The following is a 23,035-nucleotide window of genomic DNA, read 5'->3' as shown; positions in this document are numbered from 1 at the left end:
TTTTCACAATAAATTCACTAATTGACACACAAAACGAAAAAAACGGAGAGAGATGAATGACACCAAACATCCTAGGAGTAATAGCAACTTCTGTACCAAATTAAAATGTTATATCTTGGGAGCTGTATTTTGTTTTCCACAGATTGAGGGATATCTTTATTTTGACTTTGCACTTTATGCTGATCTATAATCTATATACTTTATATAGTCGCCGACAAATATTTCAATGTGTTACAAACGGAATGAATTATACCCTCTATGTATGGTGGAGGGTATAAAAATAGGTGACATACACGCAGAAAAATATATGTTAGAAATCTGTTTGGATCCAAACAAATATTTGTTTGGGACTGATTGCAAACAAATATATGTTTGGATCCAAACATAATGTGCTTGTGCACAATGCATAAATTTTGCATATACAAGAATAATATGTGCATATGCAAAATTTATGCGTTTTACATATTTTCTTATGCAACAAATATTTCAATAATAGGTAAAAAAGTTGGTGTGTACAATTTTTCTGTTTACATTTCTCTTCAAACAAGTCAAAAAAAGTAGAGAAATGTATAACCACAGCCACAACCTTCAAAATACAGAAAATCGGGAGGTATCGTTCTATGGGAGCTATATGAAGGCCTGAACATAAATCGACAAATTTCAGTTGGAAAGTTGTATACCCCCAAGAAAAACTTAATACCAAATTTCAGCCATTTCGGGGGGATATTGAGGTCACATCCTTTAAAATATCAGAAATCCGGTGGTACTGTTCTATGGGGGCTATATGAAGACGTGGACATATACCGACAAATTTCTTGTGGAAGGTTTAACACCCACAACGAAGACTAAGTAATAAATTTCAGTCTTTTCGGTGGGATATTGATGCTACAACTTTTAAAATACCGAAAATCGGGAGGTACCGTTCTATGGGGGCTATATGAAGACGTGGACCTATACTGACAAATTTCAGATAGAAAGTTGTATACTCCCAACGAAGACTTAATACAAAATGTCAGCCATTTCAGTGTGATGTTGAGGTCACAACCTTCAAAATGTCGTAAATCGGGAGGTACCGATCTATGGGGCTATATGAAGACGTGGACCTATGCAGACAAATTTCAGGTGTAAAGTTTCTTACCCCCAACGAAGACTTAATACTAATGTCAGCCATATCGGTGGGATTATTAGGCCACAAATTCTTGTATATATTTTTGAATTTGGTTTTGCATATGCTCATTTTATGCAAATATGTAAAAATATGTCAAAATATGCACGATATGCAAAAATTCGTTTTACTTTGTGATAAAACGAATTTCTATCTAATCAGATTTTCTCTACGACCATCCTAACCATATATGCATTTGCATAGGATTCCGCTGTATATTGATATCTCATACCATAATTGTCAACTACCCCAAACAAAGAAATTGTATTAAAACACAAAATATTGTTTTTAAATTCAATTTATTTAATATACATTGAATATATTTCGTTTAAATATAGTTTTCGGTATGTATTTTATTATTACAAACACTTATTACAGTCTTAGGAAACAAATATTTATTTTGTATATTGAAGTCAATTCGTCAATGCATAAAATCACTGCAAATATAATAAATACGTATATATGCTACGTACGAATGAGTGGTCATGATAGGGATAAAGAATACTCTAATCGTTTATAAAGATAATATTTTTAAAATTACACAAAAAATAAACATAAATAAAATAACACAAAAAATATATATTGAAAGTTAAATGTTATAGGTTAGCTAGGATAACCAAAAACAAAACACAAATTTACAGTCTTAGAACAAATAAAAATACAAACATAAATCATAAAACTGACGCGACAGATAATACAAGGCAAATTTGCTAAAGATTTCAAGAACATTTAAAATTCATCTTCATTTTCGAATAGGGCAATAATGCGTCTATGCTCAGCCTCTTTGTCGAGGTCGTTGTCATTGGCAGAGGAAAGTGATGCAGGAACATTGTTATCTGCTTTGTTATTGTGCTGTAGGGCATTGTGTATTTCGAGAGCATCTAAAGTTTCAAACAATAGATTACATGTAGGGCAACGGGCACAAGGATTTACCAATGTCCCGCTGTTGCTATTACCAGATATGGTTGGAGTTTTTGTTGAATTTTGTAAAAGTTCCAAGAGTGGAGAAACATGAGACCGGCGAGTCCTTGTTGTAGTTGTCGTCGTAGTTGTTGTCTCTAAAAGATCTTGCCGCACAGCTATTAGAGGAAGACTATCTATCACGGGGCTAGTACTGCCAGTACCCATCAACAAGTGGGAGTGATGTGAAAGAGGAACAGGTGGAGGTGTTATGGTTTTTGCAGCATTTTGCAATTTTTCCAAAAATGCCATACGCTCAGGATTATTTTGTGTCCTGTTGTTACTAGCTGCCATCATATCCATGGGTGATTTCATGGCATTATTCAATGTCGTGGTGGCCAAACGGGCTATTGGCTTCTTCAGCTTCATTTCAGATCTTTCAATTTCATGTAAAATATTATTACTAATATTAATGGGAGTTTGGCGGACAATTGTTGCTGCCACCCCTGATCCGCTTGTCAAAAGTGGTGTTGAGTCATCTTGTAAAAATGAGGATGCTATAACGGTTTTATTTACTTTGTGATTGTTAATTTTATTGTTTGTGGCATTGGCCACCACATGTAAAATATTATTACTGGCATTAATGGGATTGGGTCTTACAACAAGTGGTTGAGTATTTTTCGCTTCGAGATTAAACAATAAATTATCCATTTTGTTGTTTTGATCTTTTGACTTTTGTGTTACATCCACAGTTTCCCCTGTCACCACACCAATGTTGCTGGGAGCATCCTTACTTTCCAACAAATCTGGCAAGGTGGTATCTATTAAATTCTCCTTCAGCCATACGCATGTCTTGCGTATTGAAAATATCATACGTCTAATAAATTCATGGGGAGAAATTTCTTTGCAACGCTTGATGTACATCAAGTTTTTAATTTCTTCAAAAAATTCGGTTAATTTGTAGTCTACACAGGTTTTCAAGTGTTCTTGAATGGTCTCCTCAAACATAAAACGTCTGGAACAGTATTTGCATTTGTGCTCCTTGCAGGTGGATTCAATGTTTACACTAATTAAATCCTTTAATTCTTCCAAGTCCATAATATCATCCTCTTCGAATATTTTCTCTTTATAGGAGAAAATGTTTGTATTTTTGTGATTCCCGCCTGTTGGATCGTTATTGCCACTGTCTCCATTTGACTCAGGTTCATCATATTCATCACTGGACATATTGCGTTGGTATTCATCTTCATAGTTTTGTCGTTTCCGACCATAACCACCTCCGCTGCCGCCGGCCATATCAGCTGATGCCGATTTCATGAGATTGTGTTTTTTATGTCTAGCCCTATTTGATGAAGGGCCCTGTCCTCCAAATCCTATTTGTCCACCTCCTGCTACTCCTCCTGATATACGTTCTAGCATATCGGGATTTTCATAAAGTTGAATCAAATATAATAGGCAGCTTTTCGTTTGGTTTGTTAGTACTCTAGCCATATTACTGTTGTCAGCCGTTGTCGAAGTTGTTATCAGTCTCTTACTGACCTTATTTTGATCTTTGTAAAAACAATTTGTTGTTGTATTGTCTTCCTCGTTTGTATTATTGTTGGATTGCACTGATGTGGGTGGTGGTGGCGCTGAGATTGTTGTTGCATTCTCCTCATTTAGGCAGTTTTTATTAGGACGTGGCGCCACTATATCATTTATTGCCTTTGTATACTCAAATTCCGTTTTGCCTTTGAGAATTTCCTTGTATTCCTTTACAGCAATAAAATTGAGGCATATTTCGATTGCCTTTTCACGAAATGTGAAGGCGTGCTTCAAGTACGATATACAAAGGGCACAAATGTGTTGTGGCAGTCCATCTTCGCGGGTGATCTACAGAGAAGAAATAAAAAATACACATTTAAAGATATAAGAAGAAATTAAAAAGGTTTAGGCGTTGCGTGGAACGTTTATAGGTTGAAAACCTTGATTTTCCAAAAGGTACGTAAAAAGTTTGTGAAAGTCGTGCAAACTTTGGAATGGGGTAATATCGTACATGGAATGGAAGAGGCGGAAGAACGTGGAAAGTGTGAAATTTGTTTGATAGCGGTTAACTTCTACCTATTCTGCATTCCAACTTTCCAGAAAAAAAAACATGTCCATCTTTTTGGTTAGGGTTAAATTAAAATTTAATGAATTTTAACTCATTTTTCCATGCAAGGAATATCCACACCAAATCTTTGGTCACACTGATTTACGCATGGAATGCGGGAATCAGACTGTTAATGTTACTTTTTCTTCTTGAATGTGAAACATTTTCATTAAACTTGGAAGTAAATGCGGGAAAAATGAAGTTCGGTCAAGTTAATTTTTTGTCATCTACAACTTGTTCTGGACTGGACTATGTTCTCAATGATTATGTTCTCGACGAGTTTGCGGTATGAGTGACATTTAATAGGTGACGAGTAGCCGACATGTATTCATTTGATAAGTTCGTGACTAATTTTTGTGAATTAGGCGCCTATTTTATAGAAGCCCCATAGGAATATCATCTTATTTACGGTAGCCTCCTATCTAGAGTCTTGATTCGAGACCTTCCAATCTACAGAAGTCATCGATGGAGGCCTTTTAATATATTAAAGCCTCCGAAATACGCCCTTCAAAAAATATAAGCCTCCTACGGACGTGTACAGAGGCCTCTTAATCTACACAGGCCTCATACGAAAGCCTCCTTGTCTACTAAACCCTCCTTCGGAGACCTTTTAATATACAGAGGATTCCTAGTACGGTCGCCTTCTAATCTATAAAAGCATCTTACGGAGGCCTTCGAATATATAGTAACCTCCTAAGGACATATAAACAGTACAAGCCCCTTACGGAGGCCTACAAATCTATAGAAATTTCATACGGAGCATCATAATCCTCAGATGCCTGCTACAGATTTTCTATTGAGACCGTCTAATATAAAAAAGCCTCAGACCGTCTAATATAAAGTAGCCTCCTAATGTGTTAAACTGTAAAAGCCTCCTACGAACAACTTCCAATCTGCAGAATCCTACGGGAACATCCTAATCTACAGATGCCTCCAATAGAGATCTTCTAATGTACAGAAGGCTCCTAAGTAGGCCTTCGATTGTATAGAAGATTTATTCAGAGGCCTTCGAATCTACCGAAGTCTTCTAATCTACAGAAACCTGTTACGGAAACCTTATCTACTGAAGTCTTCTATGGAGACCTAGTTCAAAGAAGCTTCCTATGGCGACCTCCTATGGAAGACTCCTTCGGACGTATCAAGGTGTCAAGAGTTTTTGCTACCGGCAACATGGCATACTTGATGCGTACCATTTGTATACCTCTGAAAGAACGGACTTCCCACTGAGTTCTTTATCAGCCCATACTGACAATGCTTTTCTGGTAGATTTGTCAGAGAGTGAAGCAGATGTAAGTTTTGCTTTCTTACAGAGTTCACAAGACCCTTACATAGTTCAAAAAGCAAGTCATCTTTTTGTCTGTCTCCCTGTTTTACCTCTGAAACAATTATACTCCTGAGACAATCCTTGGCCACAAACCACTTACTTTGCTATGGGGGTCAGCATTGTCAATGATTGCCACACGATGGTTGTCCTTGGGTACCATCGGAGCCGGTCCTAATTCGAGTCAACGGAAGTACAATATGTACCGACAGTTCGCATTTTTTTTTATCGTAAGTTTCTTTTAATAGCCGGCCTTCGGCCGTGTATTTAAAAGTTTCTCCTATGGACAGGAGCCAATCTCGAGAAAGGGAACAACATTTTCTTTTAAATTAAAAATCTTCTCTAAGTTGCAGGCCTTTCAACAAGGGAATTTTCGGAACTTCAGAGTCCCATATCTCGGGATGTATACATTTCCCCAACAAAAGTTATACAGCCTTGGAATCAGCATAGAATTTCATATTTTTTCGAATACTGTCGGTAAAGGAAAGATATGCCCCCTGCACTAATTTCCTCCCTTACACATTCCAATTGGCTAACTTACACGTAATCCAGTTGTATCTTGCATCAGCTCATAAATGGGAGTTTGCCAGTGCAAAAAGTCCTTGGAATTTGCATGCAAATACACTGGTATTTTATCAAAGATATCATAATCGGCGGGGCTAGCACAAACACGGCATATATTACCCCACGATGACATCGCAGTTGAAGATAAATAAATGTTCTTTTATGAGTTAATTTCTAAATATACAATTAATTTTCACAATAAATTCACTAATTGACACACAAAACGAAGAGACGAACAGATAATGACACCGAGACACCGACAACAAACAACAAATTTGCAGATATTGCGATGGTAAAGACTTCGATATTTGTTGCAAGCATGAAATCGATTTTCCATAAAACGATTATCTAGTTATCGAACTCAGAGATGGAAAACATCAATGGTTTCCAAAACTGTAGCTCTGTTCCAGAACTAAAAAGTTTTTACAATAGCCCTGTTCCTTTACGTTCAAGAATCTTCAAGTTTTACAACTTTTTACTCGAAAAGCGTTCCTTTACTTCAGACACAATACAATTCATATGGGAGCAGTTTTCAACTTTTACTACTTTTGCCGGTTTTACCATTTTCAGAAGTAAAGGAACAGACCAAATTTTTACCACTTTTACACATTTTGCGTTCCCGTACACAAAATTTATATGAAAATCGTTTACGACTTTTACAACTTTTACGACTTTTACCACTTTATAAAGTACGGGAACAGGCCATGTATGAATGTACCCAGCAAAAATTTTGGAAGTTGTGCATGTGGAGTTATCATTTCGACGGTGCCCGTCTCACAATTAGGAGGGTTAGCGTTTTTTATTTGGGATGACGACTTTTATTTTGTTTTTCAAAATAGTCAGGCTTAATCCCATAGTAGTTGTTTTAATATTTTATTAAAACAACCTTTATTTATTAGTGGGAAAGAAATTCTCGATCAGAATGTTTCTTTGCGCACGTATCTAACACTTCCGTTACACATGCCAGTGAATTGGTGCCAATTGAGTACATGTATTATACTCGAAATGCCGAAAAAGTGTTCGACTGGCATGCAGTTTTCTTGTGTGTTTACACATGCCAGTGCAAGTTCAATTCCAATATTATTTTAAGCCGCATATAACACACAAAATTGCATTATATTTCAGATTTAAAACACAACTCACAACATATTTTACTATTTTTATTTTATTTCGTTTTAAAAAGATTGTTTTCAGTCATAAACATAATGAATCTGGTATTGCCGCCTTTTCAATATTGTATAATCAAGAGGGGAAATTATTTATCAACCTATATTTGCATGAAAAGAATCAAAATTATGTCTTTACTAACCACTAATATATTGCAGCTGCCAAGACGTATTATTTGTGTTTCCTAATCTTTTTGAAATATGTATTAAATCTTTGCATTCTTAAAAGAAACAAAAATGTACATGGATTAAAAAATAGTCTCGGCAACTCTTTTTTCATTTTCGACATATCATTGGCAGCCAGCTCAAAATTTTGCTGGCATGAAAAATCTAGTGCCAGTGGAGTCGACAATTCAAAAAATGTAATTGTGGTAGTAAAATATTGTGTATGTATTGAATTTTTTGAACTGTCACTGGCATGTGTAAAGGTTGGGTAAGTCCCGGGCCACACTAGAGTAATTTCATTTAAATTTTGACATGAAATTATGCGTCTATAGATCGAGTTCCATAGAAGAGTAAAATTATGAAATTGCTGTAGTGGGGAATTCAACCTATGAACACCTAATTTCATGAAATTTTTTAATGAAATTCACTCTAGTGTGGACCGGGACTATTTGAGCGAGCAATTAACACTTGGGTATAAAAAGTTTCTTGTTGAAAAACAAGAAGGAAGGGAACTGATGAAGATCTGTGGCGAGATCTGAAACTATAGTCTTCCCTGCCTTACTCCTTGGTAAACATCGCCAATTTTTCCCACTAATAAATAAAGGTTGTTTTAATAAAATATTAAAACAACTACTATAGGATTAAGCCTGACTATTTTGAAAAACAAAATAAAGGCCTGCGTACATAATCTGCCTTGCCTGCTTACCTTGCTTACTTCTGATAAAAGAATAAAAAAGAAAAGGGCAACCCAGTTCGAAATTTCCTCGGCCTTCTTTATTCTCTTATTTTTATTATGTCAAAAATGAAGCAGGAAAGCAAGGCAATCAGGCAGAGCAGCTTATGTACGCAGGCCTTAAAAGTCGTCATCCCAAATAAAGGAGAAAACCGTCAAATGAAAAAATATAAAGAAAATATTTTTCATTTCAAATTTGAAATAAAAAGTTTTAAAAAGGAAAAAAATGTCAAATGAAAAATTTTATAAGGTAAATATTTTTAATTTCAAAATTTCATAGAACAAGAATCCACCCCCAAAGGCTGTTGCGTGGGTGGGTTTTTTTCTAGACCGTGTAGGCGGCGCTATTTTATTTAATCCTTAACCATTGCAAATGGAAAATTAATATTTACTCACCGACACAAAAACCATTTTTTTTGCGAAAAAATGCGAAGGGGGACCGGCAAAAGTAATTTTAATTTATTAGTAAAATTAAAATAATTTGATGCGCTCGCGCTACATGTGAAACCCGAAACTGAATGAGCAGAAGAAGCAATGGCATTGCCATCGGCAGAAAAATTTAGAGTTGCATTCGGTGGTATGTTACATACATTTTAATCAACACTGAAAATGTTCAGCCATTTAGTGTGCCGTACGCCATTAAACAAATTTTCATATTTAATATTGGAAATTTTATGAAAATGGTGGAAAATGTCGAAGTTATAAATAGGGAAAGCGGAAAAATTATGTTCTTAGTCTACGGATAACCGTCACGGTATAAGTTTACCTTCTCAGCAGTTTCTAAAATAATTAACAACAGAGAAAATCAAAGATCTGTGTAACGTTTTTATTGTGGAGTGTTTATTTCATTAATAGCGGGTGGAATTAAAATTAAAGTGAGTTAATAATATATGATGGATGATGTTAGAAGTGGTTAAAAGAGACCATTCTTTTTTGTTGGTAGGTTCCCCAAGGAAATAGTCCATGTTACTGGCCTCCGGTACTCCGAAGTGGGGGCCAGTGATCTTTTTATTCTACACAAAAGCGTCTACATTAGAAAGAAGGCTGGGTGGTGCCAAAGCAAATTTAAAAAACGAGCAATTTGTGTGGTTGTTGGTGTGTTGCCGTTTACCCCATAGAAAACAACAGTGATTCTCATCCTTTTTGTGCTTTGTGAGTGAAGCCAAACATCTTTGCGGTGGTTTCCAAACAGCTACAAATTTGCTATTGGGGAGTTGAAGGTTTCCATCAATTTGGCCACTGAAAGATACAACAAAAAGTAAGGTAACCTGTATATTCCAACAACTCAATGTATCAAGGCGGTTATCTGTAAAAATACAAAGAAAAACGAGAAATCATAAGTAAAAATTTACTAAATTTATAAAAATCTAAAAAAAAAGAAAAATCAACAAATATTACAAATTAAAATTGACATAAATCTTTTAGCAACACGGATCTGAGCATTTAAGCCTTGGAGCGTGTTGCATTTCTTATAACTATGAAATAACTACAAAAAAACAAATTCAACTAGCTTAAGTTAATGTTGTGTTGTCTATGTGTGCGTTTTATGTTTTGAATCTTAAATATTGTGAGGGTTTTTAATGCCAAGCTTAATTTAAATAAGACTTTTTATATAGTGTCCAAGGGAATACTAGAGACATTTTTGTACAGAGTGTTGTAGAGGCCGGATATTAGCCCAATAAACCATTATCAGTGAGCTCATTTATAATAGGTTATTAAATATAATAGGAAAAAGCTAGAAAAGCGTAAACTAATATCTCTAGGGTTCTTGGCGGGACACGAAGATAGTCATTTTTAATTTCTTAAATTTCTTTTGTTTGCTGGTATTAGAAATTCATTAAAATCAAAGAGGACTCACGGAATATCAAACTCATTTAAATTTAAGTCTTTTTATATAAAAATAAATGTAATATGTATTGAATGTGATTGAATATTTAATATGTTTTAATTGTGTTTGAACAGGGGTAATCCCAACAGGTGATGAGGTGAGTGTGTGTGTTCGTGGGGTTTCCAATAAAATGTATTTGTTGTGGACATTTGGAAACCATGGAAGGGAGGGCAGAATGTGGGAGTAGTCCATCATGGCTTCCTTATCGAGGCAGATTATTTGTGTGTGTGATTGTAGTGTTTTGTGGAAACTTAGAGTTCAAATTCGTGTTCGCCCTGTGGGCTAGAGATGTGGACGGGTTGAGGACCGTAGACCCGAGACCGCTAGCAGCCGGAAGGTCCCCTCTAGCGCCGCCTAACAGGGAGTCGTAACAGATGGCGCCCAAACGAAAAAATAAGTTCAAAAAATGAACAATAGAATAAAAAAGTGCAATACCATCTAGTCACTGAAACAATAGACCATAGGGAATTTAATAGTTATAAGTAATATCGCGATATCCATCAACCTGGACGATATTGATTCGTGTTTTCTGTAGAAAACATTTCAAGTGCAATATTAGTTTTAGGTATATAGGATATTTAGGATATTACTTCCATTATATATAGGTCAGTGCAATAGCTTGTTCGTCTTATGTGTAACAATGTTTGTATTGTGAAAGACCTGTCTTTTTTTTGTGTTTTGTAAATGTAGAGTAAATAGTGATAATTTCGAGACAAGGGATGGTGCAATAGTCACCTGGAACACGAGAATCAGGTGTTAGTTGTCAATCCTATTTGTGAGAGCGTTTTCGTCTCATTTGAGAGGAAAATAGCCACAGAAACAAACTCGAAAACAGGAATTATTACACTTTTGCTTTGTGATGTCATATATGTTAGTCTGCCTTGATGACCGAAAGGACATTTTTATTAAAAATTAAACCGAAGAAAAACACACACCTCAAGAAAACCCACCTGAAGGAAAACCCCTATATTGTGTTAATTGTTTAATAAAAAAAAAAAATCTGTTTTGTTTGCGTACTATTTATACCATATTTTATTATTTTTTTACTACTTATTATTTTTTTTTACTTTTTATTTTTTTTTTACATTTTTAAATTCTTGACTTCTTTTTTATTGATTTATAATTTTTATTTTTACTTGGTTCTTGCTATTTGATTTCGTTTATAGCGTTGTTTGACTTTATAATCATACCGTATTGAGTGATACATAGCGTTGTTGCGAATGACCGAAGAGCATACCTTCGAAACGGTTCGTAGGAGTAAGAGAAATCGTACAGCCTCCTTTGATGCGAGTAGGATTTTTGTACAAGCAATCCCAAAATACAGAAAAAATAACAAAAAGGGTAGGATGGTGAATCCACCTGTAGGTATGGACGCGTCCATAGTTGACATGTCCCAAACAATCAACTCGAATTCAAACCATAATTCCAATATTAACCCGATGATGAACGGAAATCAATTAGGTCAAAACTGCACAAACAATATCCCTTTATTGAACTCAAATCAGATAGCTTCAAACCAGGCGAGCAATGATCCTACGACATCTAATGGAAACCAAAATATAAGACAAATGGTAGACGAAAGTATCGCCAACGCCTCACTAAATCTTAGACCATTGGTACAGGAGTGCATTGGGGATGAAATGAAAAGGGTTTACGATGCGATAGGGAAGTTAGGTGATATGGTGAAGAATCTAAGCATGGCAAGGAATCAACCACAATTTCCACAAGCAGGTGTTCCATTTAATTTCAACACACCACCACCAACAATTGATTCAAATAGACCCCCAGAAAGACCACAATCGAACATGATGTCAAATACACTCGGCCCGAGTAAGGTGGAGAAATTTAAACTGAAATTCGATGGTGGGCAATCTGGAATGTGTGTTGAAGACTTCGTCTTCCGATTAGAGTACCTCAAAGAACAGTATAAAGTTTCGTGGGAGGAAATATTCGCGGAGTTCCAATCATTACTGACTGGAGGAGCTTATGAATGGTTCTGGCTTCAGATCAAAACCAATGTGGTAAAAGATTGGCCTTCGTTAAAAGATGCATTGTTTCGCAGGTACTGCAATACCAGGTCCAATTATGAGATTATGAATGAATTGGTAGAGCGAAAACTCAAACCGGGCGAGGATATTGACATCTTTTTCCAAGCAATTAATAATTTGAGGTCGAGATTAGTTCAGCCCATAAGTGAAGGAGAACTAGTTCAAATAGTAAAGGGTAAATTGAAGGGTGAAATTTTTAGAATGGTGTATCCCATGGCGATTTATTCTTTGGAGCAGTTAAGAATGGAGTGCATTCGAGCAGAAAAGGCATGCTCCAAACGCGAAATCAGACCTATTCCTCCGCCAACTAATCGTAACATTAGGGTACATGAAATCACTAATGAAATATACGACTATGATTATCAAGAGTTAGAGGGAGTGCCCGAAGTGTCTGAAGTTTCGACTGGGATAGTTTGTTGGAACTGCCGCAAACCGGGGCACCGTTTTATGGATTGCGTATCAACACAAAGGACGTTATTCTGTTACCGATGCGGTCAACCAAAAACAGTAGCTCCTTTATGTCCAAAATGCAATTCGGAAAACGCCCGAAAGAACATGACGTCGGCGGGGAAGTCGTGTTCAACCAACCCACCCGCTCAGTCAAATCCACAACACCGAAAGTAACAACCACTAATTACGCTTCCATACGTCACTACCTACCACTAGAGATTAGGAAAACAAACTATGAAATAGTAAGGAAAAGTATATTCGGTGAAACAGATACTGATCTAACTACCAGGGACAATGAAGTTCAAAAGGAGAAAGTTAAAGACCTCAAAACCCCAAAGAAATACAAAAATCCAAAGAAATATGAAAGAATACTGAAGTTAAGACAGAGGAGGAAAGAAAATAAAAGGGCCAGAAAAATGTTAGTAGAATCAGTGCGGAGATACAATGAGACTTCTGATCCTCGACCTTATGCAACAATAGTTATTAAAGGCAAAGAATTAAAAGGGTTGCTGGATTCTGGTGCAACAGTTTCTGTATTAGGGAAAGGATGCAGAGAGTTGCTAGAAGAGTTAGATATCGGATCCGAATCACATTATACCAACGTCCGAACAGCCTCTGGACAACTGCATAGGATTCTTGGCAAATTAAGGGTCAAAGTAAAGTATAAGGAATTGGAAAAGGAAATATCATTCTATTTATGCCCTGATCTAGAACAGCCTGTTTACCTTGGCATTGATTTTTGGAAGGCGTTTAAATTAGCTCCGGACATATTAGAAGTGCAAGAAATAGACATGGAGAAAATTCAAGCTAAGTTTGAGGGTGACTCGGATTATAAAAAGGAAATGCATGTTCTAGATCCCGAGCAAAGAGAAAAATTGCAGCATGTTGTGGAATCGTTTCCTTCTTTTGAAAAATTGGGCTTAGGCCATACAACCTTGGAAAAACATACTATTAAACTGGTCGAAGGTACAAATCCCATAAAAGATAGACACTACCCGATTTCTCCAGCTGTTCAGGACATAGTATATGAAGAAGTAGACAGGATGCTTGAACTAAAGGTCATAGAAGAGAGCGAAAGTGCCTGGAATAATAGGACCACAGTTGTTCGAAAACCGGGTAAAAATCGATTTTGTCTGGACGCAAGAAAATTGAATGCGGTAACCATAAAAGACGCCTATCCACTGCAGAATATAGACGGCATTCTCAGCAGGATAGACCAAACGGTATACATCAGTAGCGTAGATTTAAAACATGCATTCTGGCAGATAGAGTTGGACGAAGAGTCAAGGCCATACACGGCTTTTACAGTGCCTGGTCGTCCACTCTATCAGTTCAGAATGATGCCGTTTGGTCTATGCAACGCTGCACAGCGTCTCTGCCGTCTTATGGATAAGGTGATCCCGGCTCGACTAAAATCCAATGTATTTATTTACTTGGATGATCTTTTAGTAATTTCAGAAGATTTTGAGACCCATTTGAAGCTTTTGAAGGAAGTAGCAAACTGTTTGAAACATGCAAATCTCACGATAGGGTTGAAAAAAAGTATGTTCTGTTTTAAGGAACTTAAGTACCTGGGGTTCATTATAGGAGGAGGAGCTCTAAAAACAGACCCAGAGAAAGTGCTAGCCATCAAAAACTTGAAAGTACCAAAAAGCCCAAGGGATGTCCGTAGCTTTTTAGGGACGGCCGGTTGGTATCGGCGATTCATTAAGAATTTTGCTACCATTTCCGCCCCCCTGACCGATACACTGAAAAAGGGTCCAAAATTTTCAATGACCGAAAAAGCGAAGGAAGCCTTTGAAAATTTGAAAGTGGCATTAACAACAGCACCTGTTTTAAAACACCCTGATTTTACAAAACCCTTTTTTATCCAGTGTGACGCTTCAGAGCATGGTATTGGAGCTGTCCTTTTTCAAAAGGGAGAAAGCGACGAGGAGTGCCCAATAGCCTTTTACTCCCAAAAGCTAAATAGTTGCCAACGCAACTATAGCGTAACTGAAAAGGAGTGCTTGGCGGCCGTTATGGCTGTGAAACGATTTAGACCCTATGTGGAGCTAATGAAGTTTACAGTCATAACGGACCATGCCAGCTTAAAGTGGCTAATGGGGGTAAAGGACTTAAGTGGCCGACTCGCGCGCTGGTCTCTGATGCTACAGGGTTATAATTTTGATATAGAGCATAGAAAAGGCAGAGACAATGTAGTAGCAGATATGCTCTCTCGTCTCGAAGTAGTAGAAGAGTTTCAGGTAGTGGATGATCTCTTTGATTTCGAAACTACTGAATTTGAAAGCCAAGAGTATCAAGACTTGTTAGCAAATGTCGAAAAGAATAAAGCAAAACTGCCAGATATTAAAATTGAAAATGGTCTTATATTCAAACGCACTAAAAGTGATGTAGATTCCGAGTTGGAAGAAGAAATGCCGTATAAATTGTGGATCCCTGAATCCTTAACATATTTGTTAATTGAAAAAGCTCATAATGAGGTAACAGCAGCCCACGGAGGCATTGCCAAAACTCTTCACCGTTTGAAAAGGTTTTACTATTGGCCAAAAATGGCATTACAGGTCAAACAATATGTGAACAATTGTAAAACGTGTAAGGAGACTAAGCCCATAAATCGAAATACTCAACCAACAATAGGGAACGAGGTTGTGACGGAACGTCCGTTCCAAAAACTCTATATGGACTTTTTAGGAAAATATCCAAGATCTAAAAACGGTAATACCTACATTTTTATAGTGGTTGACCACTTTTCAAAATTTGTTTTTCTCAAGGCTATGAGAGAAGCTACCACAACAAATGTCATACAATTCCTAGTTGAGGAGATCTTCCGAAAATTTGGAGTCCCGGAAACCATACACACAGATAATGGCTCCCAGTTCACGTCGAAAGGTTTCAAAGACATGGTAGAGCTACACAAAATCAACCATTTGCAAACGGCACCCTATTCGCCACAATCAAATGCATCGGAAAGGGTGAACCAGTCGGTTTTAGCCGCAATTCGTTCCTACTTGGAGGATGATCATAGGGAATGGGACGTATACTTATCCGAAATTGAGTGCGCGTTGAGGTCGTCCGTGCATACAGCCACGGGCGTAACACCTTTTTTTGCCCTTTTCGGATACGAAATGTATACGAATGGGAGCGATTATAAATTGGCGAGGCAATTGAAATCCTTATGTGATCATAAGATTACTGAATTAAACCGAAAGGAAAAGTTGGAGATTATCCGAGAAAAAATTGCAAAAAACTTGCACGAAGCGTATGAGAGAAGCGCGAAACGGTATAACCAGCGCGCGCGGACTGTAAAGTTTCTACCAGGGCAAGAGGCATATAAACGGAACCACGTCCTTAGTGATTTTGGGAAAAATATCAACGCCAAATTTTGTAGAAAGTATACGAAATGCAGAATAGTAAGACCCATTGGTAATAATATTTATGAAGTCGAAGACATGCAAGGAAAGCCAATAGGCACTTGCCATGTGAAAGATTTAAAAATGTGACACCACACTGTGAGGTTATCTTATAAAGGCAAAGTTGGAGCATTTGTAGGTAATTGAGATTTCTAACAAGGCTACAGCAAAGGCCGTGTAGCTGAACCAAACCACATAAATGGCTCCAACATATGTAGCGTGATGGAACCGGTGCCGAGCGTACTGAGGGAGACCAATGTGGCCGGTGCAAAAGTTAGAGTCCAATTACCTAACAGTTCCAACTAATACCAATAATAATGATAAATCCAGCAAGTCGTGATGTACGTCCATTTTATAATCCTCCAAAAAAAAAAAAAAAAAAAAATTTCCCATTGGGCAAGATTTTCAAGAATCCCCAGATATTCTACAATATCAAGAACACTAAGACAATTCGGATCATAACTAATGCTCAAACATTATTTTTGTTTGGCATGGTACACGTTAATAGCATACTTGATATAACCATATCTATCCATACCAATTTAGGTTGGTTTGGCAAATTGATACTAGGCACACTAAACTTATTAAATCAGAGAAAAAGGTTTGGTCTTGCAGTATGTCCCTAAGATGTTTTTTTTTTACCTGAAGACTGATTAAAGCTAGTATCCAAAATTAGTATTTTGTAAATACCTACCTTATAAATACCTACCAATACAGGACAAATATCCCCGTGAATGAGGAACATATGTCTAAACCGACGTCTATTATACTCTTACTGTCCTATGGTGAACAATACCAGTGATATATATACCCATTGATTAATTTTTTTTTCTTCCTAAAACCGTTTAGATACAATTGGCCAGAGGTCAACTTCACTACATCATTTGATGGAATTACATCACTCATACAGATTCAATATTCAGAGTAATAAAATTCTTCCACGAAATCACAAAACGTAATGTTAATCTTTAATATGTCAATACGAAATGTCGCTACGTCGTCAGAATCTCATGTGATTCACAGCAACAATCCAAAAAAATCTATATAATTGATTGGAAATTAAAACAGCCTTTGTGCTAACATCGAATATTCCAAGCCATCCATATTTTCTAATCATCAACATAAATTTTACTTCGGTAACACATTGACCGATGTTATTTTGGTAACTAAACAGGCCGTAGCCAAAAATGATGCGGAATGAATTATTTTTATATTTTGTGGTTGACGGAATGTCGATCGCAGCTGAACAAAATTATTGACACAGGTAATAAAATGTGTTTCTTTTTCATTTAGATTTCCCCTCTAAAATGTTGCAAAAAGCCATAATAAAATACACAACGGTTAATAATTTTAAATAAGACCAAATCTATCCCATTCCCGTATATACATAATAATGCCGGTGAGGCAAACTATTTAAATTTGTTCTTTTGAGATCACCATTCAAATGTAATTCTTATTTCGTGGTGGATAAACAAATTGCCCACAAACATTTAGAAACACTTTTCAGTCATGTGGTTGGTCAACACACAAGTTCATGGATGTGAACATTGTTGCCATAAACCAGCTTGTTCATTATTGGGATTTATCCCACATAAATGTTTTCCACTTATGTCCACCCATTTCACGATATGCCACTGATCCTAAATCACATTTACAACATTATAATCCTCATTACGTTTCACTTTCAAAAATTTCCAAAACTACCCCGGTATGTCCCTTATTAAAAGAATTGCAAATTTGTATCATTTTTAACAAGGCATATTTATTAAAGGTAGAAGTGACAACCAGCTGTATTCTTAATTTTTTTTTTTGGTAAATTTAGTTTTCAAAATGTAATAGGGTCTACTCATAAAATTTGAAACTTCGAAATTTGCTAACATAAAATACTTATTTTCATCGTAAACGTGTTATAAAAATTACCTACGAGAGTTCTGAATGCGTTATATCTACATTTTGATTCAAATTTGTTCGATTTTAGAAGGTATTTTCAAAATGTATGTGTTTCCTAAAAAAAAAAATTTTTTTGGAACGACCCTAATATTCAATATTTTCTTTGACAATTAATTTTCAATAACAACAATGTTGTTTTTGTAAATTTTTTTTAATTGTTGTAATTCATGCACATACCTTCTATAAATTTGCCTTGATTTTAAATGTAACACAATTTCATGGTGCAGAATAAAAACATTAGTTAGAGATGACACGGAACACTTGGGTACACTACCACTGAATGGACACAGCTGATTAGGACTTACCTCCTAAAAACCATGAACACTTTTGAGCAAGATGGGCCTCGGGAATATGGTACACAGCAGACCAAGAAAACACGTACACACATCATCCCTCTGGGATTTGGGTTAAATAATGCACCGGTCTATGCCACTGGAATACATCAGGTGCCTAAAAAAGAGAAAGGAAAAGATCAGTTTATTAATTATAAAAGGTCATAATATGGGCAAAGTTTACACTCCGGTATAACAATATTTGGAGTATGTCAAGTGGCCAGTAAGTGAGGCCAAATTGATTCGGAAAGTTTTCCATGGTCAGGCGGAAAAAAACAATGCGTTTTAACAACTGCAAGTAATGCCTTCAGGCCGCCAACCGTGGTTTGTATTATTGAGCATGTTCCTAAAAAAATTAATTAAATTAGAAATAAAGTTTCCCCTAGGTGTTTCAAAGGAAATTTTATAACGAGATACTTACCTCTTTCCATAATAACATAACATGCACCATAGAGGGTGGGAAAATCTGCAAAAGATGAAGAAACATTAATAAAATTGTATTAAAAGAAAAAAATCAAAATTACCAGTGAATTCCGGAAATTTTCCATGGGTTTACAAATGTAAACAGTCTTCTTCTTTCTGATATCGTGGCTATTCACGGCAATTGATAGCACACTTCAATATCGTAAATAACACAACTACAGGTGGATGATTTGTTGAGTATATGAGTATACGCCGACGTCGCCATACAGATATGTGTATGAAGGTGGGCATTTAGGAAATGCAGTATCCGTCGACGTCGCCTTGCAAGTCAGCTTTTGTATGTGTGTAAAATGAATGGGACACAATAATCGTTGGTGAACCTGTAAAAAGAGGAAAAACAGCATTAAATTTTCTGAAGTAACTAATATGAAGAAAATTTTCAAATAGTTATTATGAAGTGAAGAATTTTGTCGTAGCAGTGTATCGATTACAGCTTACAAAAATCTTGAATACACTTCATTCACAAATTTTACCAATTGATAATTCTTCAGTCGGTTGGGCGTACGCCAACGTCGTTAGGCTTGGCGGTATTGTATGTGTTGGTAGAGACTGCTATAACATGAAGGGCGGCTTTGGGGGTACCGTTGGTTCTAAAAAACCACATGGTCATGGAAAAACTTACCAATCGGGAAAAGAGTTAGCCCGGCAGGAGACTCCAGGGTGTGGGAGTTCCCCACGTTGGGAAAAGAACACCACACGCACATCGACCCTTGCAAACTGGACTCATCAATGGTCGAAGTTTTGTTGCGTGGGTGGGTTTTTTTCTAGACCGTGTAGGCGGCGCTATTTTATTTAATCCTTAACCATTGCAAATGGAAAATTAATATTTACTCACCGACACAAAAACCATTTTTTTTGCGAAAAAATGCGAAGGGGGACCGGCAAAAGTAATTTTAATTTATTAGTAAAATTAAAATAATTTGATGCGCTCGCGCTACATGTGAAACCCGAAACTGAATGAGCAGAAGAAGCAATGGCATTGCCATCGGCAGAAAAATTTAGAGTTGCATTCGGTGGTATGTTACATACATTTTAATCAACACTGAAAATGTTCAGCCATTTAGTGTGCCGTACGCCATTAAACAAATTTTCATATTTAATATTGGAAATTTTATGAAAATGGTGGAAAATGTCGAAGTTATAAATAGGGAAAGCGGAAAAATTATGTTCTTAGTCTACGGATAACCGTCACGGTATAAGTTTACCTTCTCAGCAGTTTCTAAAATAATTAACAACAGAGAAAATCAAAGATCTGTGTAACGTTTTTATTGTGGAGTGTTTATTTCATTAATAGCGGGTGGAATTAAAATTAAAGTGAGTTAATAATATATGATGGATGATGTTAGAAGTGGTTAAAAGAGACCATTCTTTTTTGTTGGTAGGTTCCCCAAGGAAATAGTCCATGTTACTGGCCTCCGGTACTCCGAAGTGGGGGCCAGTGATCTTTTTATTCTACACAAAAGCGTCTACATTAGAAAGAAGGCTGGGTGGTGCCAAAGCAAATTTAAAAAACGAGCAATTTGTGTGGTTGTTGGTGTGTTGCCGTTTACCCCATAGAAAACAACAGTGATTCTCATCCTTTTTGTGCTTTGTGAGTGAAGCCAAACATCTTTGCGGTGGTTTCCAAACAGCTACAAATTTGCTATTGGGGAGTTGAAGGTTTCCATCAATTTGGCCACTGAAAGATACAACAAAAAGTAAGGTAACCTGTATATTCCAACAACTCAATGTATCAAGGCGGTTATCTGTAAAAATACAAAGAAAAACGAGAAATCATAAGTAAAAATTTACTAAATTTATAAAAATCTAAAAAAAAAGAAAAATCAACAAATATTACAAATTAAAATTGACATAAATCTTTTAGCAACACGGATCTGAGCATTTAAGCCTTGGAGCGTGTTGCATTTCTTATAACTATGAAATAACTACAAAAAAACAAATTCAACTAGCTTAAGTTAATGTTGTGTTGTCTATGTGTGCGTTTTATGTTTTGAATCTTAAATATTGTGAGGGTTTTTAATGCCAAGCTTAATTTAAATAAGACTTTTTATATAGTGTCCAAGGGAATACTAGAGACATTTTTGTACAGAGTGTTGTAGAGGCCGGATATTAGCCCAATAAACCATTATCAGTGAGCTCATTTATAATAGGTTATTAAATATAATAGGAAAAAGCTAGAAAAGCGTAAACTAATATCTCTAGGGTTCTTGGCGGGACACGAAGATAGTCATTTTTAATTTCTTAAATTTCTTTTGTTTGCTGGTATTAGAAATTCATTAAAATCAAAGAGGACTCACGGAATATCAAACTCATTTAAATTTAAGTCTTTTTATATAAAAATAAATGTAATATGTATTGAATGTGATTGAATATTTAATATGTTTTAATTGTGTTTGAACAGGGGTAATCCCAACAGGTGATGAGGTGAGTGTGTGTGTTCGTGGGGTTTCCAATAAAATGTATTTGTTGTGGACATTTGGAAACCATGGAAGGGAGGGCAGAATGTGGGAGTAGTCCATCATGGCTTCCTTATCGAGGCAGATTATTTGTGTGTGTGATTGTAGTGTTTTGTGGAAACTTAGAGTTCAAATTCGTGTTCGCCCTGTGGGCTAGAGATGTGGACGGGTTGAGGACCGTAGACCCGAGACCGCTAGCAGCCGGAAGGTCCCCTCTAGCGCCGCCTAACAGGGAGTCGTAACAAGGCATGGTAGAACAAGAAAAGGTAGCAGCAATACCCAGCTGACTGAACTGGGTTGTAGTGTTAGTGTCAAATTTCATATGACATTTTATACATTCATTTCTATTTCGATGTACATTAGGGACATATATTTTTTGAGAAAAATATATCATTCGGAAAAAAACATTTCCCAGAAAGACTTCTTCATATCAATGATATGTAACCTCCTCCAAGTTCAAACGATAAGCCGCGCAGTAAATCACCGCTTGTAGAGGCGATACAACGTTTGTTAATATGTGAGGTATTTTGTTAAAATTTAAAAAAATAAAGCCCTAATAAACATGTGCGTCTTTGATTTCTAAAACAAAACATTGAAACAGCTTCTCCTTTTTCTATGAATTTCCAGCGACACCAAACTTTTCTTCAAGAATTCTACTTTCTGCGAGAATTTATGCATTTAGTGGAATGATGTGGAACCATAAAAATTGAAAATGTAACGAATTTTCATTCATGTTTTCCAGAATATTCAACCAAATGTGAAAAATTATTAGTTTTTTAAATTCCAATAATTTATAGACATTTCCTTGTTTTGTTTACAAATACAACTGGCAGTAACGTTACAAACAAAAAACAATTCCTTTGTGGTTGTTGTTCGAGTTGTATTTGTTGTAGTATTAACTTTACCTTGTATTTGTTCTACCATGCCCCACAGGCTTAATTCTTGTTCTATGAAAGTTTAAAATGAAAACTTTTATAAAAGAAATAATTGTCGAATGAAAAATTTTATAAAGCTAATATTTTTCATTTCAAATTTTCATAGAATAAGAATCCAGCCCCAGCTGATGTCATACATGTGAAAAAGCATATGGTGTGATATTGCCATTAGACGTTCAAAGTTAATGGAAAAGAAAATTGAGTTTATGGGCGAGGAAGTAGAGAGGAATAATACCCCGGTTACACTATTGAAGGTTAACCCACTGGGTTTAATAGATCCAGTGGGTTAATCTTTGCTGGTTACACTTAGCTTTTCGAGGATATAAACTGTCAGCTGTTGTTTGTTTACGTATACATACAAAATACCCAGCAAAATAAATTGGAAGTAGTGCAATGTGAACTAGTTCTGTCACGGCATGTTTTGATGCAGTTCAGCGGAGTCGTGAAAAAGTCACTCCAATTCCTCGCAATTTAACAGCATCCGATGCAGTCCAAACGTAGTCGTGAAAAAGGCACTCCGTTCGCTACATTTTTTTAGCAGTTGTTAGAGATCCCTACATGTACATAAATCAGTTTGTACATCTATACAGGCAGCGGCATACATTTGTCAAAAAGAGATAAGCGTGTTAACATTTCCAAACATTTGTTAATACAAACTAAATAATATTTAATTTGTGAATAAATTTCCGAATGGAGTGCTGTTGGAGTACATGTCGAAATCTTAACTGGTGATGGGAAGACAACCCATTTAGCAAATAAAGTAAAAACAGTTCAGCTTGGAACAAATGGAGAGCGGAGGAAACACGCATGTTTGCGATTGAATTCAATGGAGAATTTTCATAATTTGTGTTAATGTAATAATGTTCTTAATATTTTTGTTTTACACAAATAATAAATGCATTTTATTTGTTCTGGCATATTTTGTAATGGCTTGC

At 36.1% G+C, this 23,035-nt stretch overlaps 1 protein-coding gene and 3 long non-coding RNA genes across 4 annotated transcripts; 2 read left to right on the top strand and 2 right to left on the bottom strand.

Moving 5' to 3' along the window:
* Window positions 1-1,450: 1,450 nt before the first annotated feature.
* On the bottom strand, window positions 1,451-6,418 carry LOC141394663 (uncharacterized). The gene is made up of 2 exons (XM_073969428.1): window positions 6,059-6,418; window positions 1,451-3,937 (listed from the first exon to the last, which is right to left on the bottom strand). The coding sequence occupies exons 1-2, from the start codon at window positions 6,212-6,214 to the stop codon at window positions 1,895-1,897; spliced, it is 2,199 nt and encodes a 732-aa protein (XP_073825529.1). The 5' UTR covers window positions 6,215-6,418; the 3' UTR covers window positions 1,451-1,894.
* Window positions 6,419-8,480: 2,062 nt separating this feature from the next.
* On the top strand, window positions 8,481-10,078 carry LOC141394661 (uncharacterized). The gene is made up of 2 exons (XR_012410469.1): window positions 8,481-9,020; window positions 9,089-10,078. It is a non-coding gene; the product is annotated as an uncharacterized lncRNA (long non-coding RNA).
* On the bottom strand, window positions 8,964-19,667 carry LOC141394660 (uncharacterized). The gene is made up of 6 exons (XR_012410468.1): window positions 19,545-19,667; window positions 18,751-19,029; window positions 18,648-18,692; window positions 18,411-18,572; window positions 18,200-18,344; window positions 8,964-9,451 (listed from the first exon to the last, which is right to left on the bottom strand). It is a non-coding gene; the product is annotated as an uncharacterized lncRNA (long non-coding RNA).
* LOC141394662 (uncharacterized) lies at window positions 19,648-21,081 on the top strand. The gene is made up of 2 exons (XR_012410470.1): window positions 19,648-20,023; window positions 20,092-21,081. It is a non-coding gene; the product is annotated as an uncharacterized lncRNA (long non-coding RNA).
* Window positions 21,082-23,035: the final 1,954 nt, after the last annotated feature.

The sequence above is a fragment of the Musca autumnalis genome, unplaced genomic scaffold, assembly GCF_047663935.1.
Source record: "Musca autumnalis isolate F117 unplaced genomic scaffold, ASM4766393v1 scaffold_2, whole genome shotgun sequence".
Classification (NCBI taxonomy): Eukaryota; Metazoa; Arthropoda; class Insecta; order Diptera; family Muscidae; genus Musca; species Musca autumnalis.
The sequence above is the reverse complement of the archived record's forward strand: the minus strand, read 5'-3'. Positions and strand labels throughout refer to the sequence as shown.

Bases quoted from the DNA above. Each gene is read 5' to 3' on its own strand.
- LOC141394663 (XM_073969428.1), bottom strand. From the start codon at position 6,214: ATGTCATCGTGGGGTAATATATGCCGTGTTTGTGCTAGCCCCGCCGAT. The intron at 3,938-6,058 runs GTAAGTTAGCCA...TCTTCTCTGTAG, and splicing joins AAGATACAACTGGATTACGT to ATCACCCGCGAAGATGGACT.